Source organism: Apostichopus japonicus, chromosome 3, assembly GCF_037975245.1.
Source record: "Apostichopus japonicus isolate 1M-3 chromosome 3, ASM3797524v1, whole genome shotgun sequence".
Taxonomy (NCBI): domain Eukaryota; kingdom Metazoa; phylum Echinodermata; class Holothuroidea; order Aspidochirotida; family Stichopodidae; genus Apostichopus; species Apostichopus japonicus.
In genome coordinates, this window is record NC_092563.1 from 28,278,183 (window position 1) to 28,302,211 (window position 24,029).

General features: G+C 36.4%; 2 protein-coding genes across 2 annotated transcripts; one reads left to right on the forward strand and one right to left on the reverse strand.

The window, feature by feature from the left end:
• Positions 1-242: 242 nt before the first annotated feature.
• LOC139965729 (uncharacterized) lies at positions 243-13,262 on the forward strand. The gene is made up of 8 exons (XM_071968389.1): positions 243-398; positions 1,467-1,583; positions 2,973-3,032; positions 4,434-4,537; positions 6,179-6,425; positions 7,716-7,901; positions 9,137-9,374; positions 9,889-13,262. The coding sequence occupies exons 2-8, from the start codon at positions 1,505-1,507 to the stop codon at positions 10,289-10,291; spliced, it is 1,317 nt and encodes a 438-aa protein (XP_071824490.1). The 5' UTR covers positions 243-398; positions 1,467-1,504; the 3' UTR covers positions 10,292-13,262.
• A 2,422-nt stretch (positions 13,263-15,684) lies between these two features.
• LOC139965731 (ubiquitin-conjugating enzyme E2 variant 2-like) lies at positions 15,685-23,730 on the reverse strand. The gene is made up of 4 exons (XM_071968391.1): positions 23,572-23,730; positions 22,300-22,442; positions 18,558-18,680; positions 15,685-18,195 (listed from the first exon to the last, which is right to left on the reverse strand). The coding sequence occupies exons 1-4, from the start codon at positions 23,579-23,581 to the stop codon at positions 18,052-18,054; spliced, it is 420 nt and encodes a 139-aa protein (XP_071824492.1). The 5' UTR covers positions 23,582-23,730; the 3' UTR covers positions 15,685-18,051.
• Positions 23,731-24,029: the final 299 nt, after the last annotated feature.

Consider the following 24,029-nt stretch of genomic DNA (forward strand, 5'->3'; position numbering starts at 1 on the left):
CAACGTCTAAACGAAATCCACAACACCACACAAATCTTGCAAATTTACGTTTGTGATTGCGTTCATGTTTCGCAATTACAAAACCCCCATAATTTATGTACAATTTAAAATTCGATTTTACTAAAATGAAAGTGATGTCTATATTTTGTTTATGGAATACACTTGCACTTAAAAATATATTTATACTGTATACATGTCTTTTAATTAACTGGAAAATACTCATCTTCTTTAAAAGGGAAATTGTTTTCCACAAGAAATCTGATAAACGTGAACGAGACTGATTGATGACCTAGGGGAATCCCCATAATTTCTGAATTTATGACGGCGCAGAATTGGGATGTTCTTTTGACATTTTGATATTTGCAAATTTTTATGTTTCAAACGCGATCTTTTGGAAGGTATCGTTCACATTTGATTTTCTTTTCTAATTGTCGGCTTCTAAGGATCAAACTTCGCTAAGTAAAAATTTAATCTGAAAATGAAATGTAATCTTCTAGCCAGTATGCTACACTAGGCTTACTTTGTACAACGTAACCTTACTACTACTAGTAGTAGTATAGTAATAGCCTATACATAGTTATATTGTAGTGTAAGCTAGGCCTAAGACAGTAAGCATAACTTTACTACTGCTACTGTTTAGTGAGACCATCCGACTCAATACAATTTGATAACTATCTCATAGGCTTCGTATCAGCTCTAATAGTGTAAGTACTTATTTAAGTGTTGGAAATCACTTATTCTTTCCTTGTATTCAGTGAAGTATCAAACAGTAGTATTGTTTGCAATGCTAGGGCTAAACAACCGTTGATTAAGGAAGAGAAATGTCCTTGCTTAAGATGTGTTATAGAGTATCACTTCCAAATTGGAAAATTAGTTGATGCTGATGTGAACTGATTTTGAAGCCCATGTATTCAAGCGTGGACAATTCAAACCATGAACAACTAAAGTTTGTATCAGCTCTATCAATCAATGGTAGACCTATAATATCAATGAATGTTGCCTTCATAGTTACTACTACACAACTAGGAGGAAGTCAAGAACTTTGTGAAAACATCTTTTTAATTCAAACCTCAAATTCCTCTTTCTACATGGATGATAGGCTGGATTGAATGCCTATTACTTGAAGTGTCAAAGTGTTTTGGATTTTTCTGCATTTTGGAGTGTGTTTTAAGCCTTCACATTGACCATTAGATGCCAAAAATGTTCAATGATTTAAAGAATAATCAAATCTGTAATTTGATGTGACAATCATCGAGATTGATGGAAACACACTTTTCTGTTTTTATATTTATAAAGGACTCTAGGAGTCAAGGTAAGTTGGCATCTCCGACATTCAATTAATTGATATAGTGTGATAGACTTCAGGACAGAGTGATGATAGCAGAACTTTTGGGTTTAAATTATTTTAACATTTTGCTAACACTTTATGTTTTATTTATTAATACCTAACATTTTCTGTTGTACAGGTAACTGAATTGAGTGCGGTCATCCACTAAGCTACATAATGGACTCAAACATGGAAACGAATGAAACATCATATGGCACCAGCCATAATTTCGAAAATTGGCCACCAAACCCTCAAGGTAATTACCAAGCAATGGCATTATAATATTTGCAAAACATAGAACCTCAAGAAAACTTTGCATGTAATCAGCGTACTTGTTGTTGAAGAGGATGGGAGGGGATATTATGGACAAGATATTGGAAAGGCAAGTTTTTTCCTTGTAGCTTATGCATAATACATACGGTATGTATAGTAAAGGCGTCATAATTGACGCACCTTCGTAATTGACGCACCTTCGTAATTGACGCACCTTCAAATATTACTGGCAACGATACAGCAGGCAACTTTTTGTAGCGAAGCAGAGTTTGAATCCATTTCAGCTATGTGCTAATCAATATGTGTTTTAAGCTTTTAACACCCCTCCCCTCAATTTTGCACATATTTGGGATTTGGAAATCTTACTCCCTAAAACTAACCAATATTACCACAGCATGATACCACTACTCTCTGGGTCCTGACCTGTCTGAGCTTAGGGGCTCAGAGCATAGCAAAGAGCATTCAGAGTCAATTGATGTATACTTACACAAAAGTTACAGTTAACTTATCGAGGAATGTGTCCATTTAAGGGTATGAAAGAACTTGACACGGCAGACATTTTGTGGTCAAGTTCTGCTCAATTGTACGTTGCATATACACAGAACAATAAATATTTTGAGATCATTACATTTCTGGGGAACTATACATATGAAAAACACATACAGTTGAGTGATTTCGATTTTTCAAATTCTTAAGTGCGTCAATTATGAGCCCACCATGCTACAATATAAGTTGTTTTTTGCAAACATCACCTAACAATTAGCTCAATATTGAAAAGGAAGTTCCTGTTTGATTGTTATTTAATTTAAATTCAGTGAAGTTCTCTTAAGATGCTTAGTAATATAGCATGCTAATGTTAGTTATAGTCAATACAGCACTTCTTTCAAAGTCAACTTTGGAAGCTGGTCCTACTCACAACAACATTTTAAATTATCGGGCCATTGCAGGCTCTGTAATGTCTTACCTTTGACATGAACCCTTTCGAATTGTCCTTTAAATAGATTTGTAAAAGGAAGAGGAGGATTTTCAGTCTCCTGTATATTCCTACTGTCTGACCAGTGAGTGATGGATATAGAATATGCCAGTTCTCATTGAAGTAAGAGACACTTCCAGGGACTTGTGACAGATATCTTTGTAGCATCTGTAAGAGAAGCTGGATTTGCAAGTTACGTCCATGGCTAGTGGGACGGATATTTCTTTGCAGCATCTGTTAGAGGATATAAAATATGTCCATGGGGGGGGGGTGGGACAGGTGCGTGGGATGGATATGTCCTTGCAGGTTCTTTAAAGAGAAGTTAAATATGCATGTAGCTGTTGTTGTGCTTTGAATTACAAATGGCATTTTTTTTCTTTTACATATACTTCTATTTAGATGTTCCACAAGCCAGAATGGACAGTTTTGATAAAGTTCTTGAAGAGTATCGCACAGGTGGTAAGTAAAGAAAATGAACCCTTCTCAGTGAGAGAGGGGAACAGGAGGAGGACTTTGTGTTCCCAAGGGTCTAAACTTGAAATCCTTGTAAACACTATATCTCCAGATAGGAAACTTTATTTGCTATCATGTTTTGCATGTGGCTTCTCTATAATGAGTACAAGAACCTTGTTGTTTTTGCTGGAGGTCAAAGGTCACTTGGGGTCATCAAAGATCACCTTCTGTAGAGTCTTACAAACACAAACCTATTAAACATGATATCCCAAGATATGGTACATCACATAGCTCATATTTGGCATATGTGTCTGTCTTATAGTGAGTACAAGAACCTTATTATTTTGGGTGGAGATCAAAGGTCGGCATAGGTACAGGCAGAAGGAACTTCAGCAAGGGTTAGCTTGCAAACTACTTTTGTACCAGAGGTTTCCCGCTGTTTTTTTGTTACGTTTGCTTTCCCTACATTTATAGTAGTTCTTAGCAGGTTCGTCACTTATGCTAAAATGTTTGTACGAAATATAAGAACTGTTTTTCTTGTCGTAAAAGTTTTATCGGCTATTAATTAGCCACCACAGGTTATTAATAGTAAGAATGTCAGCCCCAATTCTTACATGCAATACTAGGCTAGGCACCTTTTGTGTTAAAATGTAGTAGGATAACCTTTGGGATAAATTCTGACGTTTTCAATTTTCTCAACTTACCAATACAGTTTATGTTCAAGTTTATTGAGTGCTTAAGTTACAAATCATATTCAGCCAGCTGCATTTGAGATTTGAAGCAACCATGGTTGCTAACATCAAGCATGTGACATGTCACATATGTAAATAAATTAACATATATCTATAGCTATATTGTTAACCATTTACACTGAATGCATAACAACCTTATAAAACATTCTTCGTTCTGTGCTTCAAATTCTGAACCTTTGTTCCAGTGACGATGCAGTTAGACAGATTCCAATTTCATGAATTTAATAAGCTTTCTTGTGAAGAAACAATACCCTCTATACATGTTCTGATTCATAGGTTTGTGATGGAATCTTGGTTTCATAGTTGAACAAGTGGTACTACGTGAACATGTAAAATAATCAATGTTTGGGCTGTCAAGTTTGTCGCCCTCTTTTATGTCTGTAGTAACCTGTATATCCTAAAATACCTTTAAGTGAATTTTAAATTATTTAGATGTTGGTTAGTGCTTAATATCATATATAGTGAAACAGCTTAAAGGCATTTCTCACCAATTTGTATGACAGTAGAAGAGAAGGCAAAACTTAGACTGAATTGGCCTTGCCCACGTTTTTTCTTTCTTTCTAAATCCATGTGAGAAAAGCCTAAACACAGAGAGTCATTTTTATTAATATTAATAAAATGGTTACTCACATCTTGTATCATATTTTCCTTGAAGACTTTAATGGTCGGGCAGACAGTGGTATTATGATTGCAGAGATAATGGCAGCTCTTACCACACCTGGACGGCACATAGCAACAGAAAGTCAGCAAGATGAAGTGGTGAGTTAAGCTTTCAAAGATTCATTATATTTTTGTTAATGTGTACTGTATGTCCATGAACTAGTCACAACCTACTCACTTAATTGTTCACTTACTGACTTTGAATGAAGTGAACAATTGAACATATAGCAGAAAATTGTTGAATTGACGACACATGATAAGTTTTCAATTAAACATTTTAACAAAATTGTTCAATTGCTCAGTCGGAATGAAGTAAACAATTGAACATTTTGCAGAAAAATGTTGACTTGACACGATATGATAAGCCCTATGTACACTTTAGGACAATGAGTTTATTTTATTTTAGCCCTCCTCTTCTGCTGTACATTCCAACTCCAGGAAAATAAATGCAGAATGGTACAGCCCTTTGGTAATATATCAAGTATTAGATCGTACTCACTACCTGTTGTCAACCCTCCATGGAGAAGTATTACGATGATGTATATATTTCATTTTAATTCATGAAAACCGTGTTACTTACATGCGTCGAATGAGAAACAAATATTAGGACCATCACCAAACTCAAGAAGGTGTTGCAGAGACCACAAGGTCAAGTTAAAAATGTTACAATACTGATGTAAAAAGATGCCTTGAAATGCGGTCGTACAAAGAAAGATTCTCTTCATGCTCTGATGCCCCAGACAGTGCAATTTTGCGATGAAAGCAAGTATTTTCTTAAGAAAATCTCTCCCAAAGATGTACTGTGTATAACAAAGGTACCTCCGATTGATCTTACCCCTTATGTTCAATGTAGAGAGGTTAACAAAAATCTAGCAAGTCCTGTACCATTGAATCAAAAAGATATAGACCGGAACCATAAGTTCTCTAAAAATGTCAATTTCCAAGGATTTGAAATCATTTGTGTATGATATTTAGCAGGACATTAACGATGCCTTCTATCTCTTTGTATTTCTGATAGTGAAACACCACACACACACATTTTGGTGGACTGTTGATCCATATTTTGCACACGATGACATTATTGATACATACCTTGACCGCAAAAGTTCAAATTCGTGGTAATCCCGAGAGGATCTTGTGTCAATTTTTTTCTCTGAACAGTGAAAATGAAGAAATGATAGAGGTTTCAAAGTTTAAAGTGGTTGGGTTGAAACTGTTAAATGTTGAAACTGTTATGTTGCACGGTTATGTATTCAACTTGCTTGTATCGTTTTGAGATGTTTGGTTCAACTGAACTGTAATTCAGTTATTACGTTGTTTTCGTGATTCATTTTTTCGATATTATTTTTGTATTTCATTTACTTGTCATATGTGTTTTGATTGATGTTTCTACAATATGGAAAATAGTCAAGACTTATAAAAGCTCATGACTTGAGAATTGGTATATTTTCAAGAAGAAATTCTAGATCATCCAGGGAGAAATGTTGGTTGGATGTGCAGTTAAAGTTATTTACAGATATGATATATTCTGTACTTGTTGCCTATATGGTAGTCTTCACGGTAATCCAAAGCACACCAACTTCCTCAGTGTTGTTGTGAAAATATTATGGATGAAACAATTCATGCCGCGATACCTTCCACAGCAAGGGTAGCGAATGTTTGCTTACAATTGTGTTTACTTTGTTATATTTCCGTTACACATGCTTCTATTTTGTCTTACTGTTTTTTTTATCATGTCAGATGGATTCTATGGAGTCAGTCCCATCTAGTGTAATAAATTCCGCTTTGAAAGGCTACGATAAGACATCGTTGCCAGAGGTTCATGACAACGAGATTACACAAGCGCTCATGCCGGGTCAGAGGCCCCCTTACCTACTGAATCAGGCAATACTGGTATCACCACCATCGTATGATGAATCTTATGCACAGGCCACTTACCACGACCTACAAACTAGACCGTTCCTTGATCCAAACCAAGAAATACATGGTATGTGCTGGAGAATAAAATATGCCTAATTAATACATTTTTTATCTTTCCATATTTTGGGAATGTAAGGTATCTTCTGAAAAGTTACCAGGCTGTAAAACAATAATTCTGTGTCAAAGGTTCCTTTTGAGATTATAGCTGTAGAATTTTGATTGGGGGGGGGGTGTGGGAAGGGGAGGAGGGAAGGGGAATCATTTGCCATCACCATATGGTGTGGCACCATATGGTATGTACCATTGATGATCAACAACTGATAGCTACCTTGTTACTGCTACAACAAACATGAATGCTTCCTTCATTGGCTCATCGTTAGCAATATACAAAACATACCAAACAATGATTCATCAGTTTGAAGGATGGTGGTATGTTATGAGCAAAAGAAAAAAAAATTGTGTAAGACACGTAGAACTGTTCAATTCATATTCTTTGTTTTGTTTCCTATGGTATTGCAGAGTCATTCTACCTCGCCTACCCACCCTGTCCGTTCAACCCCGTCCCGTCCCGTCCCCTCCCACCCCATCCCCTCCATGTTCATTGCTACTGCGTTATTAATTATTAATTTTGGGAATTGTTTCACTACAGATAAGAGTTAATTGTCTGTAATATATATATATATATATATATATATATATATATATAGATATAGATATATATATAATTGAAATCGTAATGAGTTGGAAAATCCAGAACAATTAAAAAACTTCCAGCCTCTATGCGGATACCCTAACCACTAGGCTATGGACAATGATTGTATGTCCAGAGGTTCGAAATCGGTAAGGAAGGTCGTTATTCCACTGTAGGCGTTTGTCACCTGTATGGAACCATACTAGTTCTGTTTTAGTCACATATTTGCCTTACCCTAGAGATCAAACATTATGCTAACTAACTCGAAATCATTTGTGATTCCTTAAGCCGGATCTCGAAAGAGATACTTTGAACAGATTCTGTATATATATTCCGGTGGAGGCTGGAAGTTTTTTCACTGTTCTGGATTTTCCAACTCACTACAATTTCAATTATATATATACTGTATATATATATATATATATATATATATATATATATATATATATATATATATATATATATATATATATATAACAGTGAAAAAACTTCCAGCCTCCATCGCAATTCGAACCCGGACCTCCCACTTTATATGCGGACACCCTAACCACTAGGCTATGGTCGCTGGTTGTATGTCCAGAGGTTAGAAACCAGTGTTACCATTCTGGTTTCCGTTATTCAATACTATTGTTCCGTTTGTCATTTTTTTATCGTTTTTTAATACAGGCGTTCAGCCAGGCTTTTACAGTAATGCGCTACCAGTTCCCGAACCCGAACATTCAGAACCTCAAAGATTCCAACCAGCTACAACCGCTAATCAACCAGACAGCCAGAATCTGCATCCCGACGATGACGTAATGTCAGTTAAATCCACAGACTCATCGACAGATACCTCGTACAAGTTATCACCAGGTGAGAATCCTTGTGACTTGTATTATTTACCCTCATGGTCGTTTCTATGGAGGACATTTGTAAATTTAACAGATTTTATACCTTTAGTTGCTCGGACTGTTGCAGGTGAGAAGTTATGACAGAGAAATGCTTGAAGGACAGACCTCAAATATTTTATGTTTATGTGTTTATAATGGAATGCATAATTTGACAGTAAGGAATAAATCACAATCAAATTATGCAAGGTCTCACGATGCCATTGAATATCTATACTCTGTCTGTCAACAATGTCATTTTTGGTTTTGATGCAGTCAGTGATGATAATGTGTGTGTGTATGTATGGGTGCGTGCGTGCGTTTGTTTTGCTATCTGACCAAGGACTTGAACAAAAGAATTCCAGGTCCTCGGTTGTGATTTCTAAAGAATCACCACGTCCTCGGAAGAATTCTATTGTATGGGGTATTGTTAAGGTTAGGGTACGTGGATTTGAACAATGGAAGTACAATGGGGTCCTCGGTCTGAATGTAATACAAACATGTGTGTGCGTGTGTGTGTGTGTGAGATGTCCAGCTTGTCAACACGATATTTCAAGATAGAAATCATCTTTACTCTTTATACTTGGTATGTAGATGTGTCATATTGAGAGGAAGAACCCTGTTGTTTTTGTTGAGGTCCAAGGAAACATTGTAAACAGGATATCTCAAGGCAGGAGGCATGGATACCTCTCATACTGATCATGTGGATGTGTTATCTTAGTACTTGATTATAGTATATATAGTAAAAGAACAAATATTAAAAAACTTGTAAACATGATAGCTCAACTTAGGAAAGCATGGATATATTTTGAATATGTGGCATGTGGATGCATTATATTGAATCGAAGAAGTCAGTTGTGTTTGGTGGAAGTCAAATGTCATCTGAGTTACCAGCAGTCAAGCTCTAGAAACCCTTTAAACATGATATCTCAAAGTAGGAATCCTGGATACTTCTCATACTTTGGTGTGTGGATGCATCACATTGAGTACAAGACCCCTATTGTTTCTGGTGGAGGTATGTATTGCCACGTACAGTAGACTGACCTGTGTTTATCATGGCATAGTGTAATTGTTCATCAAACTAGTGTTTCAGGACATTTACGTTATAAGAGCTGTTTCTGCATGGTGACCAAGCAGAAGGCTAGGGTAATGAAGTCATCGAAACCTCAATGCATTTTTTGCATTCTGGTTTTAAAGTGTTATACATTTTGAAAATTTCAGAGACTAATCTGGAGATCACTGTTAGCTATTCGACGCTGCCAGTCTGTGGAACTGTAAAAGTGGAGCGTGCTGAGGGCTGCATCATGTTCTACAATAAGACCAGCAAAGAACTGTTGGATCGATGTCAAGCTGTATCGTTCCCATCTCTGGAAAATACAGAGGTCAAAAAGAAATTTGAAAAAGTATCTCCGAGGGCCATGGAACTCACAGAAAGAGCACTAAATGCACTCCAGGGAGGGTGAGTAAATGAATGGCATCTTATGTCTTGAACCTCTAGAAATTTAGCATGAATTTATCTTGTCCCAGGGAAATTATAAATTCCAGATAGGTTGCTATGGTAAATACTTGGTGTAGTATTATCTGTGATATTCCAGATAGGTTGCTATGGTTTATACTTGGTATAGTTTTATCTGTGAAATTCCAGATAGGTTGCTATGGTTCATACTTGGTGTTGTATTATCAATTAATTATCCTGGGTTGAAATCCTGGCCAGCCAGCCATAGCAAGCCAGAATATTCAAGGGTTTTGTAATTTAAAAAGTTGCTATAAACTTAAATCTAAGTGAAATTCAGAGGGCAAAATGTCATGACAAAACAATATGTAATTTTGCACTTTTGAGGATTATATCATTAAATGACTCAGCTGGCACTCCAGATATTGGCTTTATTGACGCTACAGTTTCTTAGACTCTTTTAAGCTGCCTGAGTAATACTTTCCACATGTAAAGTGTTGTATTTATTTTAATCTTTCAGACTTCAGCTATATTGGAAACCTCAGAAGGGTGTTTTTGCTATCCGGAGGTCGAGGGGTAAGATTTATTGGACTAGCACACAGCTAGCGTCGCCAGAGCCACAAGAATTAGCCAGGAATGTTGAAACCCAAGTATTTGACTGGGATATATTCCGTTCGAGTCTATCAAAAACTTATGCACTGAAGGCCACAAAGCAGGACTTTCAAGAGCCAAAGTTGCCATCAATAATTTTCACTTTTGCTCAAAAATGGTGCAAGGACACTGCCCCAGTGACGTCGTGCCTGGTTTGGGCAAAAGTCATTCCAAAGAAGGCGGATGAGATGGTAGTTGGATTATTTCCAAAAGCAGAGCCTGCTGCCCATAGTAAACACAACAGCGGTATGTTGAGAGTGTCCCTGGAATGAAACTTCAGTGACAAGATGGCATAGGGTTATATGTGTGAAAGGTTGTCACGCTCTTTGATATGGAGACAACTCAAGGCTCACCTTACACTAGCACGTATGCCTCGGGACCAGGCAAGGAACAGTCTGTACCCAGTATTGGAGATTAATACACCATATAGCCATACTATAGCACACATCAGTGTACTGCCACAGTAAATGAATAGATAATGCTGAAATGTTGTATTTGAAAATTGGCAGATCTGTAAAATAAACCTTATATAAATCGATAGGAAGAAAGACTTTATGCAATTTGATTGTCCATTTAGTTGAATAGGACTTAACAATAGGACTTAACAATAGTACTTAACAATAGGACTTAACAATAGGACTTAACAATAGGACTTAACAATAGGACTAAATTGCGTGTCCAGTCAGGACACGCAAGGACATGGAACGAGACCGACACAAGTCCAACAAAACTTGTTTTATCACAATTCAGAGCATTGCCCTTTGATCTGTGAGGTGACCAGATGTCCCCAGATTAAATTGTCCCCAGCAAGGATTTAGCCAGCCCATATTTGTGCGATTTTGTCACATATTCGTAAAAGAATGTCACACCTAAAAATATATGTAATGAGCAATTTGTACGCAGGTGTTTATTTCAAGGTAATCACTTGGTTCAGTTTCACCAAGAATTAATAGTTCCTGTCAATCACTTTCTCAATTTTACGCATGGTCTTTGTAGCTTTGCCATGTGCCCACCTCTCAAAGTTACAATTTCTTTCCAAAGGAAGGAGGACACCACCTCCCATGAGACCCCTCCCCTAGGCCAACTATTCAGAATGTCGCATTGGATAAATCACTGTTCCTCTGAAAGGTCTCAAGATTATTTTAACTTCAATTTCACCTTCATGGGCCCCCCATTCTCAGAGACAGCTTGCAACCTAGGCAAGTCCTCAATTGTTTCACAACCAGGCAGCAAAGCTGAATTTCAGTCATGGCTCACAGATAAAGGTAATCAAGATCACTGAATAATAATTTCACATAGTCTGTAATTCACATTCAAAACATTCTATGTTGCACTTAGTGATGAAAAAATATATGTCTTGCAGCAACCTTGAAGGATTTGGCATTGGATTTATATCTTGGACAAATTTCCGGTTGAGGTGTTCTAACCGTGATTATTTGAAAACATAGGACACCAAAAATGCCTTCCTTTAAAATTAATTTGTTGGTATAAGCCTTTGATGTCAAAATGGGGGGGGAGGGGGAAGGGGAGGGGGTGTCAAAATCAGTGTCATATCCCTGGATTCCCTAGAAAAAATATGGTCACCTTATTATAGGGTGGGTGGTGGGTCACTCTCAAGTGTTCCTATATCTCATATATAGGTGGAGGGGAGGGGGAAGAGGGGGGAAGGTGTTAGATGAGAGTGAAACTTGTTTCACAAGGACAAAAAGGCTAGCTTGCAAAATCTTGAAAGACAGTTGATGCTCATTGATAAGACTGACAAATTTTTAACAATGTTACAAGTTTCCCAACTCGTTGGTTACGCTCATGGTAAATGCATGTCTTTGAAAGTGTTTTGCCTTTAGTAACCCAAAATGGAATTTTATTGATATTTGGAAGAGCAAAAGGACTGAGGGGTTAATTATGTGGGAGAAGATTAAATTTTGAATTTTGATTTATTATTCTGTTTCAATTCTTCACATGATTCTTGTTTGTGTTTTCTGTATTAAGTACATCACCTAGCTAGGTTTCTGGAAGATTGGGAAAGGAGGGAAATTTTGAGTGGAGGGAAAGGTTCCCTGACCTATTTTCCAAGCTTTGTCCACCATGTATGATATTTATCAAAGCTAAATTCATTAAATCAGCATTTGCTACATTACTAACCATTTTATATACATGTGGCCGCAGAACCATAGCCCAAGCTGGGGATCGGGCAGAGGGTGGTCTGTTCCCCCCTTCCCCCAGTGTAATGTGCACCCCAATCTGCCACAACAGTCAATTTTGTTGTGCCTCTCAATAAATGGTTTGCAATAATGGTACAGGTATATTTATCTCGCTGATGGTGTAGTCCATATAGAAACTAGCAAAAACAACCCATAAAATCTGCTATATTCTAATCTATGATTCCTAGCTTGCCACGGATGCAGACATAGCTTGTCGAATGGCACCACACCATAGAGATAGGCTTCATAACTCATTAATGGGACACAAATATTCTGCCCCTCATTAACTTGTTGGTGTCCCACCTCCCTCCCCTCCCACCCCTCACCCCCTCATGTTGGATGCCATCACTGTCAAACCATTTTTGAACTATTTCATATGTATTTATAGAGATTGCTCACCTATAGTATCTTACCACCACAGATGTTGTGGCTCACTTTTATCAAACTGTTGTTCTTATAGAATGTACAGATCTTTCTTTTTTTTTTTCTTCTTTTCTTTCTTTTTGTATTTTGTGTTTTCTCTGTTGATATTTATTTATGACCAGCTGTTGATGTGTTATATGCCTTCCTGTGGCATTGTTTACTGATATTTTAATCCAGCTTGCATGTAGTTTGCCAATATTCCTTTGCAACATTGGAAATAGACACCATGGCAGTGTGGATGGGGACAGTGGCTTTAACTTATCCTTATCACTTATCCTTAAACCCTTAGAAGGGAGATGCTTTCACTTAAAATCGTCACTATCTGTCATGCATTTTCTTTCCCCAAGACCACAGATATGCTCGGGCTTCCTCACAACAGAACCACCTCAACTAAATCATTGTTCAATGTTGCTCTAGCATTGTGTTAGTGAAAGAGTTTTTACCCATTCTTCTTAAATCTACCTTAATTTGCAGCCGTTGCTATTATACAACTTTGTTTTAAGTTATAATAAGTTATTAGTTAAAGTTATATTTAATGTTATAAAATGAAAGTGATATTTTGTTTTGTAACTTTACAAATAAACAGCTTTGCACGATTTGATTAAATGGAAATTATGTATCTTTTTCTGTTTTTTTTTTTATTGCTTTTGTGTGTAAATGAGATTATGTAACTAGCTGTGCTCTTTTCTCTGAATCTGGAAGAACATTGGTTACAATCTCGCAATTTTTTTTCACTGCTTTTATCAAAGGTTACATTAAAGGCATTGAAGACTCGCCCAAACGGTGTGCTGCCCTCTGAAAAAAAAACTTTCCGTTGCTTGCAAGTGAAGTTTTCTTCCTGTCGCTACCAAATGCAGACAGTAATGAAACGTGATACCTCGTTTTCTTTTATCTTGACCTGAGATGTCCATCACTGCTATGTACACTGTGTTATTGGTAATGACCGTGGCTGCATGTATTGAATGTACACTAGTGTCTAATTACCGATGGTAGCAAGCAGTGTGTGTATTTTCTGGGATCGATGGTGGTGTCTAACCCTATTGTTACACCTAATTCGAAATAAGGTCAGATTACCGGCATGAGACGTTTCTTTGTGCGCGAGTCTTCACTCTCTTTAAAGGTTATGTTAACTGAACACACTTTTTGCCTCAATGTGATGAAATCATGAACCAGTCTTGTGGATATGCATGCAATGACTGATTGTTTACAAGAACGACCAAGGACTGCAAGCTTTTCTAGTTATTTATGTGGGAAACACAAAAGAAGTCATTTGACTTGTAATGAATGGTATTAAGTATAACAAAGTATTTTATCATTCTGCACTTTTGATTGACAAAACTATCTTTATTTTATTTTTATGGTTACCATGATTTCTTATAAAATCTGGTTTCTTATGAAATCAATCATGAAGCTAGTTTAAGAAAACCTTCATATTATTGGAGAACATTCCATGGGCATATAAGATTTGTTGTCATTCTTCTTTATGGCAACAAGTGTTAGAAACAGGGTTAGAGATTGAAATAAGCTAATTTTGCCAAATTTTGCTCACAGAATAGCCTTACCATGTACATTTCAGTCAAAATCCTCCTGATCAATTCCAAGCAAGGTTTACCTACAGAATAATATCTCAGATGATTTGTGTTAAAATTTTCCATATTTTAATTATTTTTTGGCAAATGTAGTAAGGTAGATTTGACAGTATTGTGTTACTCCTTGGCACAATTTGTATGAGAATCAACAGATGGTTGTTTTTCACCACTTTGTGTGTGTGGCCATTCATGACTGGTCATTGGTTCAACTTAGGCCAATCTCCATGTATTTTGCATCTCATGAATATGCATAACCTATTAACTATTTGCCTATGATCATTGTGACATGCTTTTTTGTAAGTTGCAATTATATTTCTGAGCTGCAATGTTAGATGATCAAATGGTAATTATAAAATGGACACACACACAGATTTTTTTAGTCCAATATTAGCATATTTGGATATTACTGCATAAGCTCTTGCAGAATTAACATCGAAAAATCACATTGGTCAACAAAGTAAAACTATGAAAGTGAGGTAAAAGTAAACCTTTTAAAGGTTTAAAAATAAGTTGAGCCAAGTTGTGGGAAAGTCTAGAGTTATTGTGACAGTACTATGCATTTTGGGAATTCTGAACATTCTTCACTTATACCTGAATGGCTAAGTGAGGCTTTTGAGGTACCTATGTGTAAATGAAACTTTGAGAGAGGGATAAAATTAATGTAATGTTGTTAAATGCATGTAAATATATTATATTTTTAAGTTATTAATAAAAGATGAATGTTCTCACCAAAATGAGATTTCTTCCTTAAATGGGCATGACTGTGGGTAATTTCTTTCGACACCTCCTATATTGCCTCACCCAGTTACCCACTCTGAAGTGTAAAATATATCTCTGTGGAACAGCCTTCCAGAACATGTAAAACACAGTCCATCTCTTGCTTCTTTTAAACGCTCTCTCAAGACTCATCTGATGAAAACTGTTTCATTAATTGTTCAATGTTGCACATTTTTGCTGGCATTTTTGTCTTGTACTATGTTTACTGTTTTTTGTTCAGCTGTCGCACTGTTTGTGTCACTGCGCCATGAACGTCTTTTTTGACGGATACCAGCGCATTATAAATGTCTATGATTATTATTATAGAAAAATGTGGAGATGTGACAATCCAAGAAAATAGAAAGTCAAGTTCCCTTGACATTTAGGTCTACACTTACCACTTTTGTCTCTGATTGTAATGAATGGGACTGACCTTGAAAAAATGCAAAATATTTATCGATTTTGTCGTTACTTAGGCTGAACTGGAGAAAGGATATAATTTTGTTGGAAACATTTGCAGTTTGCTTGGCTACGCAAATTTATTGGAGTAGGGGAGAGGTTAAGTGGGGCATGGTGTTTTGTTAAATAGGCATAGTGGTGGCATCCTTATAAAAAGGTAATCTCCTCAGCCTACCGTAAGATATTCCAGAATTCTTTGTTTAGGCAAAACATGAAAGAAAACAAAACAAGGCTATGCAGGACTTAATTACTTCACTGTTAAATTCCCTTCACACTTCTGTTTACAGAGAATTTAAAATCTTCAGTTGGAGCTATGGGTATATGTACATGACAATAACACATAACATGATGTATGGAGTAAATAGAAAGCGTGTATTACTACGTTCAGAAAGACACAAACTTGCTCCATTAGTTTGCAAACAGAAACTGATATGAATATTCAACATGCTTTTCATTTCCCTCTTTTTTTTTGCTTTTAATTTTTTTTTCCTTCTACTTTTTAATAATCCTGTTACTTAATGCCATATATTCTGATACAAAAATGACTATGGCAGAAAAATCTACATTCATCTCCGTTTAAAATACCAACATGACTAGCTTAGAAAAATCAATCTTCGGGTAGGTAGAGGTAACATTCTTGCTTCAAATAGACAAAAAGAAAAAACAGAAGAAAAATGTCTTTTAAATTCACTTACATTTTTTCAGTGGGTACCAAAAGTTGTTAATCCCAAATATATTATTGAGGTCTGTCAAACCAAATTAGAATAGCTTCAAGAAAGTTTACTTAATACAGGGAAAGCGAAAAAATTATTAAACTTTTGGTTCCTCGCAATTTTTCATGCTTCTTCTGCAATGAGCCATTATCTGATGTTGACACAGTACTTGATTCAGCGATGGTTCACTTCACACCCAAGTAAGTGATCAACAACCATGTAAGACTTGGAGCTCCTCACACTTATCAATACAATAGGAGGAGAGAATTGTTGGCAATAAACTACAACACACAGACTTTATACAAATCTAAGCTATATATATATATATATATACATATATATATATATATAGATATATATATATATATATACATATATATAGATATATATATATATATATATATATATATATATATATACATATACATATACTGTATATATATATGTATAGATGTACTTCAAAGAAACAGAATATGCATAGCTGATGCATTTGAAATATCTTTTTATTACCAGAGCTGTTTGACAAGTATTTGACCTTACTCACATATGCTTATGCAGCCATTCCACTTAAGACAAAAGCAAATGTTTCATCTCATACATAATGTGTGTGTGTGTGAACTTAACAAATCTAACATGCACTCAAGGTTCAAATCTTTGTTTCGGTGTTAACATTGTCTACACTTTGCTGATGCAGTGAAACTAACAGCATACCGTTCATGAAACCTTAATTTGATAAGGACAGAAAATATACTGCAAATGAAACCAGGTGCTTGAAGAAGGAAGCAAAATCTATAACAATTGAATACACTTTCTTGAAACCAATTAGTGGGTAATGATGAGAAATGTTTGCTTAGTAAAAACCAGTCACTTTCCTTCAGGAATTACATGTTGTTGAAACCAGAATAATCAATGGTTGACTATTTTACCAGTTTCTTTGCCAGATGCATGTAGTACTAAACAAGCAACTTCTTAAAATTTTCCGATCAAGCCGAAACTTTAGTTTTTGCTTGCACAGCTATTCGCATAATCAATGTTTTAAAGGTCAACAAAGCTTAGACACTTTGCAACTGAAAAAAAAAATTATGAAACAAAGCATGGCTTTACAAGTGATGCCATTTTTGAAATTGGCAACGAATCTAAGTTTCCCAAAGTGATGAGATTGTCCATAAAATTTGCCAAACCGAAAAGTGAAAATCCCAACTCTATGAACAGTGTACAAACAAAAGAAAGGGAGCCTTTTAATTCGTAAAAAAATTGTTACACACTTACCTTTAAGTAAGAAGTCAGATGTTATTATCTATGAACAACGAGTGTGGTTTAATCATCATCTCTCCTATCCAAAATGTAAATTCTATATTATGGGATCGTCATATAATATGAGGTCATTTTAGAAAAAAAAATGATCCTACAGAGCTAGAAATAACACAAAAATATACCAAAACCACAAATAAGGTTAGCATTTGACCTTGTCATGTTCCCCCTTCAAATTGCAACTGATTATTTTTGGCTAAGGAATGTAGTGTAAAACCGATCTATGTTGTGTGAACAACAAAGAAATGCACCACAGAATTTGCATGTGTGTCTAAGGATTTTCTTTGGCAGGGGGGAGGGGGGTGGGGTAGTTGGACAGAAGAAGAAAAGAGAAGAGGTGATGTGGGATGGGGTCAAATAGCAAGAAATTGCAAACATTAAAAAAGAAAATATATGATCAACATAACTCCTTTTGTCAGCCCTCTGCTACAACTGCCAATTGACAAAAATAAAAAACCATTTTTTTTTTGTATTGTTCAGAGCACTGAAAATCTTCTCTCGCTTAAATATCAACAGCAACACGACCGAGATTGTGATGATAAAGAAACTGCGAGAGCTGTCATGGTACGACTCGTCCCTCTCAATGATAGGTCGCGTTCTCTGGCGGCTGGGGTAGTTTCTTATTTTCCTTATCATTCATATGTGACTTGATACTCCTGAGTAAATCCTTCATACTAGAAGTCGGTTTCCAGCTTTTGAAGAATGAAAAGTGTTTGCGGTCAAGCTGTATTGGAGAGAGGTGAGAGAAACGAAGAGGAGAGATATTAACTGCTGTATGAGTCAGAGGTGGGCAAATCGCTGCCAGCGTGGCACCAAAATGTTGCATGCGGGATGGAATCCTGTAATATATCAGAGCAACACACTTTAATCCAACCATAAATCGATTGGAAACCATGAATTCACTAACACCAAATGAGCACAGCAGAATTTTTCTTGATTTATTTAAAACTTGATCTTGAACAGTTTTTAGCTAATGGGGTGCAGTTTATCGCTATGGAACAAACCTTGAGGACCCTCACCCAATATGCTAATTTCCCAGGAAAACCCAAGAACTTAGTAATCCAGCAGAAAGCAGTTCCTACTTACCAATCCATCTTGTCCAACACCGACCATGTTTATCCTGTTCATGAAACGAACTACTGGTGGCTCTCTTGGGTACTTCGGCCCACACGTTATGGATAGCGCAAAGATTCTACCGTCAAACGGACTCTGCACAGAAAGAGAGAAGCAAAGTAAACTCAGATGGTAATTGACCTATAGGGTAATTATGCAATCTAGTAACTAACCTATATGTTAATAATGAAATGTAGTAATTAACTCATAAGTTAATAATGAAATGTAGTAATTAACCTATAGGTTAATAACAAAATGTAGTAATTGTGCCTATAGGTTAATAATGAAATGTACTTTTTAACCTATATGTTAATAACGAATACATGTATTAATTAACGTAAAGGTTAATAATGAAATGTAGTAATTGACCTATAGGTTAATAATGAAATGTAGTTATTAACCTATATGTTAATAATGAAATGCAATCAGCAATGTTATACTTGTAACCAGAACATATCACAAATTATTGTCAAACAATGAAAACATGTCTCAATTATGAGGATTAAAACAAAGTGGTTGTATTTCGTACAGAAAAGTCAATGTACAATTCAAAGTCGGCTTGTCTCGGTATCAGTGAGTAAGGAGAGGTTTAGAATTTGAGTTGAATTCCAATGGTTTTAACGTTTACAGCTTGGGGTGTTTTCTAGTAGGGTTGGGCATTATATGGAAAATTATTATTATCGCGATAATTTTTTTTCAAGACGATATTTTTTGAGGATTGAACAATTGACGATAATTTCTTGTGAAAGAAATTTAAAATAAATGTGGAAAAAAATGCAATTATCCTTTTCCGTTTTATGTGTAAATGTTATTCTAGCATTCCATGGTTAAGAAAGTTGAAAAGAAATAAAGTTGATCAACTTCATTTACTGACTTTTGAACTTTGTAACAAACCCGTCTTTTACAACAAGTTTGCTACAGTAACGCTCACGTATAACTGAATATGTGTACGGGCACAGAATCGTATAAAGACATATAAACCAAACAATCGCGTATAAACTCGTTGACAAACAAATTGCCACGTAGACGCCGCGTAGACACCTTGTATAATCCCTGTACGAGTTTATATGCAGGAAATGCTATTGTGCTCAATGAAAAGGGATTAAAGTCGCCAAAAGAATTAGTGAGATGTTTGAAAGAGCCGTTTCTTAAATCGTAGTTTAAGACGTGATATTCGCCTAGCAGTGTTTCCTTTCCCGACTTTTTTTTCAGTTGTAGAGGTTATGTTCCACGGAGAATAAGTTTACTTTGAATAGTTGGCAACATTTTGAAGAAATAATAAAGTATTACTAAGCGTTTCTTGTGTCAATTTTTTAATATACTTTACCGTTGGTTCCAATAGAGTGAAAAGAATACAAAACTTCCACCCAACAACTTTGAAGCAGGGCCGGTTAAAAACAAAACATGTTTCTCGTCCGCGCAAGGGGCCTCCTTTTTCCTGATTCCTGAGTCTGTATTCGGATAACAACAAATCTAAATTATCCTTAAAAATTATTTTGTAAAGGTTGCCACATATTCCAAACTAGTATTAGCGCATGAAAAGAAGAAAAATGGCCGCCGTTTTTTTTTTCAGATCTCAGTACGAGAAACATGTATTTTGTTTGGATGTAGAACAACTTTCGTTAATGTGGTTAAGTTAATATTTTCCTACCCTAGCTGTATGTCGATTTTATAAACCTTCATGAAAACAGACTTTTTTGAAAATGGATTTTGAAGCTCAGTCAACAATTTAAGAAATGCTTACCGTTAAATACTGGCGTCAAATAATACATTTCGTATTTATTCCAATAAAGATCCACAAAGGATAAACATGCTAAGTATACAGAGCTTACTAAAGAGAAATAGAAACTGCATGTACATGGTCATTTTAAGTATCCAAATACTATACAAAGAGATTGAGTTCACCGAAACACCCCTTTTCCCTACCACCTGAGGAAAACCGTCTTTTATAAATTATAGTACCATACAGTACTTTACATTTGATACAGAAGTTACTTCTACAACAACTTCCCAAAATTAGTGTCGCAATAGTTTAAGTTTTAACCGCACAGCACAGTACCATCGATAATTTGCATATTACACCAAAATTTACACTCGGCGTCCAGATGGCAGGAAAATGTAACATCATGTTCAATATGTTGTGTTGTTCCCATGGTGCGATGAACACGGGCAAGTTTGAATGTCGATGACCTACTTATGTTCTGTGACCAATGTCAGTGGGAATTATGCGTGTAAAAACTCGGGTTTTTCCACATGTTACAGTATATATGTAGAAATTTTACGTAAGCGGAGCGAATTTCGGGGCGGCTCGTTGATTGTGAGGAAGCACTTTATCTAAGCATCAATATTTGTGAAAAATATCGTAAGGTTTTTCAAATATTCTCTTTGAATGTCCCCTCCATACAGTCTATCTCTCTTTGTCTGTCCACTCAAAGCTCGAGATTTATGATAATTCTGTTAGGGGAAAAATTATCGAAATATCGCAATAATTTTTGAACTATTTATCGTGACGGTAAAAAGCAAATATCGCACAACCCTATTTTCTATCCAAATTGCCGAGAATCAGTTTCATCATATAGGCAACTTGTCCAAGTAAAGGCCAAGCAACCTACCTTAACCTTAATTTTTTCCATGCCAGTAGTGCATAAGGCAATGGTTTCTGTAACAATAAGACTTCTTATGGGGTGGGGCTGTTAACCCCACACCCATTCCCCAACCCCCAACCTAGAGGATCAGGGGTTGTAGTTTGTCAGGTTTCTTCCCTGTGACCAGTCTGGCCAAGCAGCATGCAGCAGTAACTGTGCATAATTTCATTTGTAATACTTATAGGACCACAAATTAGCCCATGCAGCTTAACTCAGAAAGGGAAGAAAATGAGAACTTATTGACTTATTATGCAACTGCTCTTGTGATGTGACAGTTGGGCGGAGCACTTGCTCCATCATAATAATAATAATAATATACAGTTCTTATAAGGCGCAAATATACACTAAAGTCTCTATGCGCTGAAAGGCCGGAAAACTACAAAGGTGAGAAAAGGTGAGACTTTAAAAGCGTTTTGAACCTGGTTACAGATTGAGCTTCTTTAATTCCGATTGGAAGGCCGTTCCAGAGGATAGCAGAAGAGAACTGAAATGAGCGAGAGCTGTATGACTTTGTGGACACAGAAGGGGCAACCATGCAGTAAAGATTTCGAACTGGATCGGAGGCAACGATGTGGCGTATACTCCTGGATGAGGTTTTGTAAGTATGTTGGAGCAAGTCCATGGAGACATTTAAATGTTAGCAGCAAGATTTTGAAATTAATCTGTTGTGTCACTGGAAGCCAGTGTAGTTGCGTAGGATTGGGGTAACATGTTCAAACAGTTCCATACACAATACAGTACCACACATTGAGACCTTTGAGAACCAACGGATTAACAGAACTCTTATAACAGGCCTTAACAGAAAAAGTGTTGAGAGGATGCTACTAAAATTTAACTAAAATTTAAATTATTCTTTGCATAAGTGGTACAACATTTTCCACAGCAATGAAAATCAGCTTGACAAATTCTGAGTTTCTGACTGAGGATAGATTTAACATATAGCCGATATGACACTACAGCAGCTTCTGTTGAGATGTTGTGGTGCCCCATCCCTCTAACAAGAAACTACAACCTTATCCATTGATTGATGACAATGATGAAATAAGAAGGGAAAAAAAGATAAAAGTTACCCCAGAAGGTCCAATAACTGTGGCTTGCCAATATGTCAATGTATCATCATCATCCCTGACCAGACCCCAGCTGATGGTACTGTCATCGGATGTCTTCTCTCCTTCCTCTAACTCCTCTAAAAGTTTAAAGCTTCTTGGTTTAACTGCATGGAAAAGATGTCAAAGAACGGAAACTGCCAGATCAAATCTATTCTTCTATTTCAATAAACAACTTCCACACATTTGTCACTCAGGGCATAGTTCTAGTACTGTAGGCTTTCACTCCCTGAACTTTCAGCAGTATTTTATGACTGAGTTGAGGACTATACACCACTCATGTGCAGGCATTTTCCTCCATATTAAAGGCATTGAAGACTCGCCCCAAACCGCATGTGGCCATCTGAAAAGTTAACTTTCTGTTGCTTGCAAGTGACGTTTTGTTTGTGTCGCTACAAAATGCAGACAGTAATGAAATGTGATACCTTGTTATCTTTAGCTGGACCTGAGATGTCCATTGCTGTATCGTTTATACACTGTGCTGTGGGTTTTGACCGCAGCTGTATGTACTGACTGTACACTAGTGTCTAGTTACCGACGGTAGCAAGCTGTGTGTGTATTTTCTGGGATCGATGGTGGTGTCTAACACTTCTGTTACACCTCATTCGATACTAGGTCAGATTACCGGCATTAGACGTTTCTTTTTGCGTGAGTCATCACACCCTTTAACATATTATATTATTCAAAGTTAAATGCATATGTGCATGTTGTTCACACATTGTAAAAGCTAGGCCTGGATATGTAAAATTAGAACGAGTAAAAGTTCAAAGTCGTCACTGGACCTACTAGTGCTAGGATACTTTCAATAGAAGAAAGTTGACTAACAATCATCGCAAAGTTATTCACAAAGGCCACATTCCCACAGTAATCTCTGGGTTATCTTTATAATGTTGCAATTTGCATTGGGCTGCTAGTGCTACCTAGGTCTAACTTAGTACTAGGAATAGTATACTTTTGACCCAGTATGCATTTCCTAGCCATGTTAACATTAGGCTAATCGTCACCATTGTGATGTCGTGAACTAAGAGTAAGACCTAACGTTTCACTGGCAACAAATAACATTGTCATTGGCCTGCACTATACAGCTACAGACTGCCCAACTCGCCATTCATTTTCTAAATGAGGCTTCCAACACAATACCACTAATCTAGGCCAAGACAATTTCGTTCCCTTCAGTTCAAAAGCGGTGGTTATAAATTTCATTTTGGGTATGTATTACACTATAAATCTGCTCACCTGCCGCCATTCTTAACTAATATTGGGTTACTTCTGTGCCACTATTAAATCACCGATGTTGGCATGGACTGTATGGTTAACCTGTAACAACGTTTAACACTGCACTACAATAAAGATATGCATGCAATTATCCGTAGGCTCGATACATTGGAGGAATAAACGAGAGACATCGAGAAAAGGTGTAAGTCTATGGAACGCCAGGAGGGAATCAAAATATACCATTCATTCATGCATTGGGAAATTAGTTGACAAAGGAACCACTAACATTATTACGTTTATGGACGTCACGCTTTGTAAAGAATCACCACAGGCATATTCTGCCGTTACGTTAGGTGCCAAGTGGTAAATCATTACATATTATCACAATCGCACCCACTTTTCACCGTTATCATAGGGTGGTGAGCTGAAAACAATGTAAAAATTAAACTCAAAAAAGGAATCCACACCGTGCTAGTTGA

Bases quoted from the DNA above. Each gene is read 5' to 3' on its own strand.
- LOC139965729 (XM_071968389.1), top strand. From the start codon at position 1,505: ATGGACTCAAACATGGAAACGAATGAAACATCATATGGCACCAGCCAT. The intron at 4,538-6,178 runs GTGAGTTAAGCT...TTATCATGTCAG, and splicing joins AAAGTCAGCAAGATGAAGTG to ATGGATTCTATGGAGTCAGT. The intron at 9,375-9,888 runs GTGAGTAAATGA...TTAATCTTTCAG, and splicing joins CTAAATGCACTCCAGGGAGG to ACTTCAGCTATATTGGAAAC.
- LOC139965731 (XM_071968391.1), bottom strand. The intron at 18,681-22,299 runs GTAACTTTTATC...CTTTCTGTGCAG, and splicing joins CAGTTATTGGACCTTCTGGG to AGTCCGTTTGACGGTAGAAT. The intron at 18,196-18,557 runs GTAAGTAGGAAC...TCTCCAATACAG, and splicing joins GTGTTGGACAAGATGGATTG to CTTGACCGCAAACACTTTTC.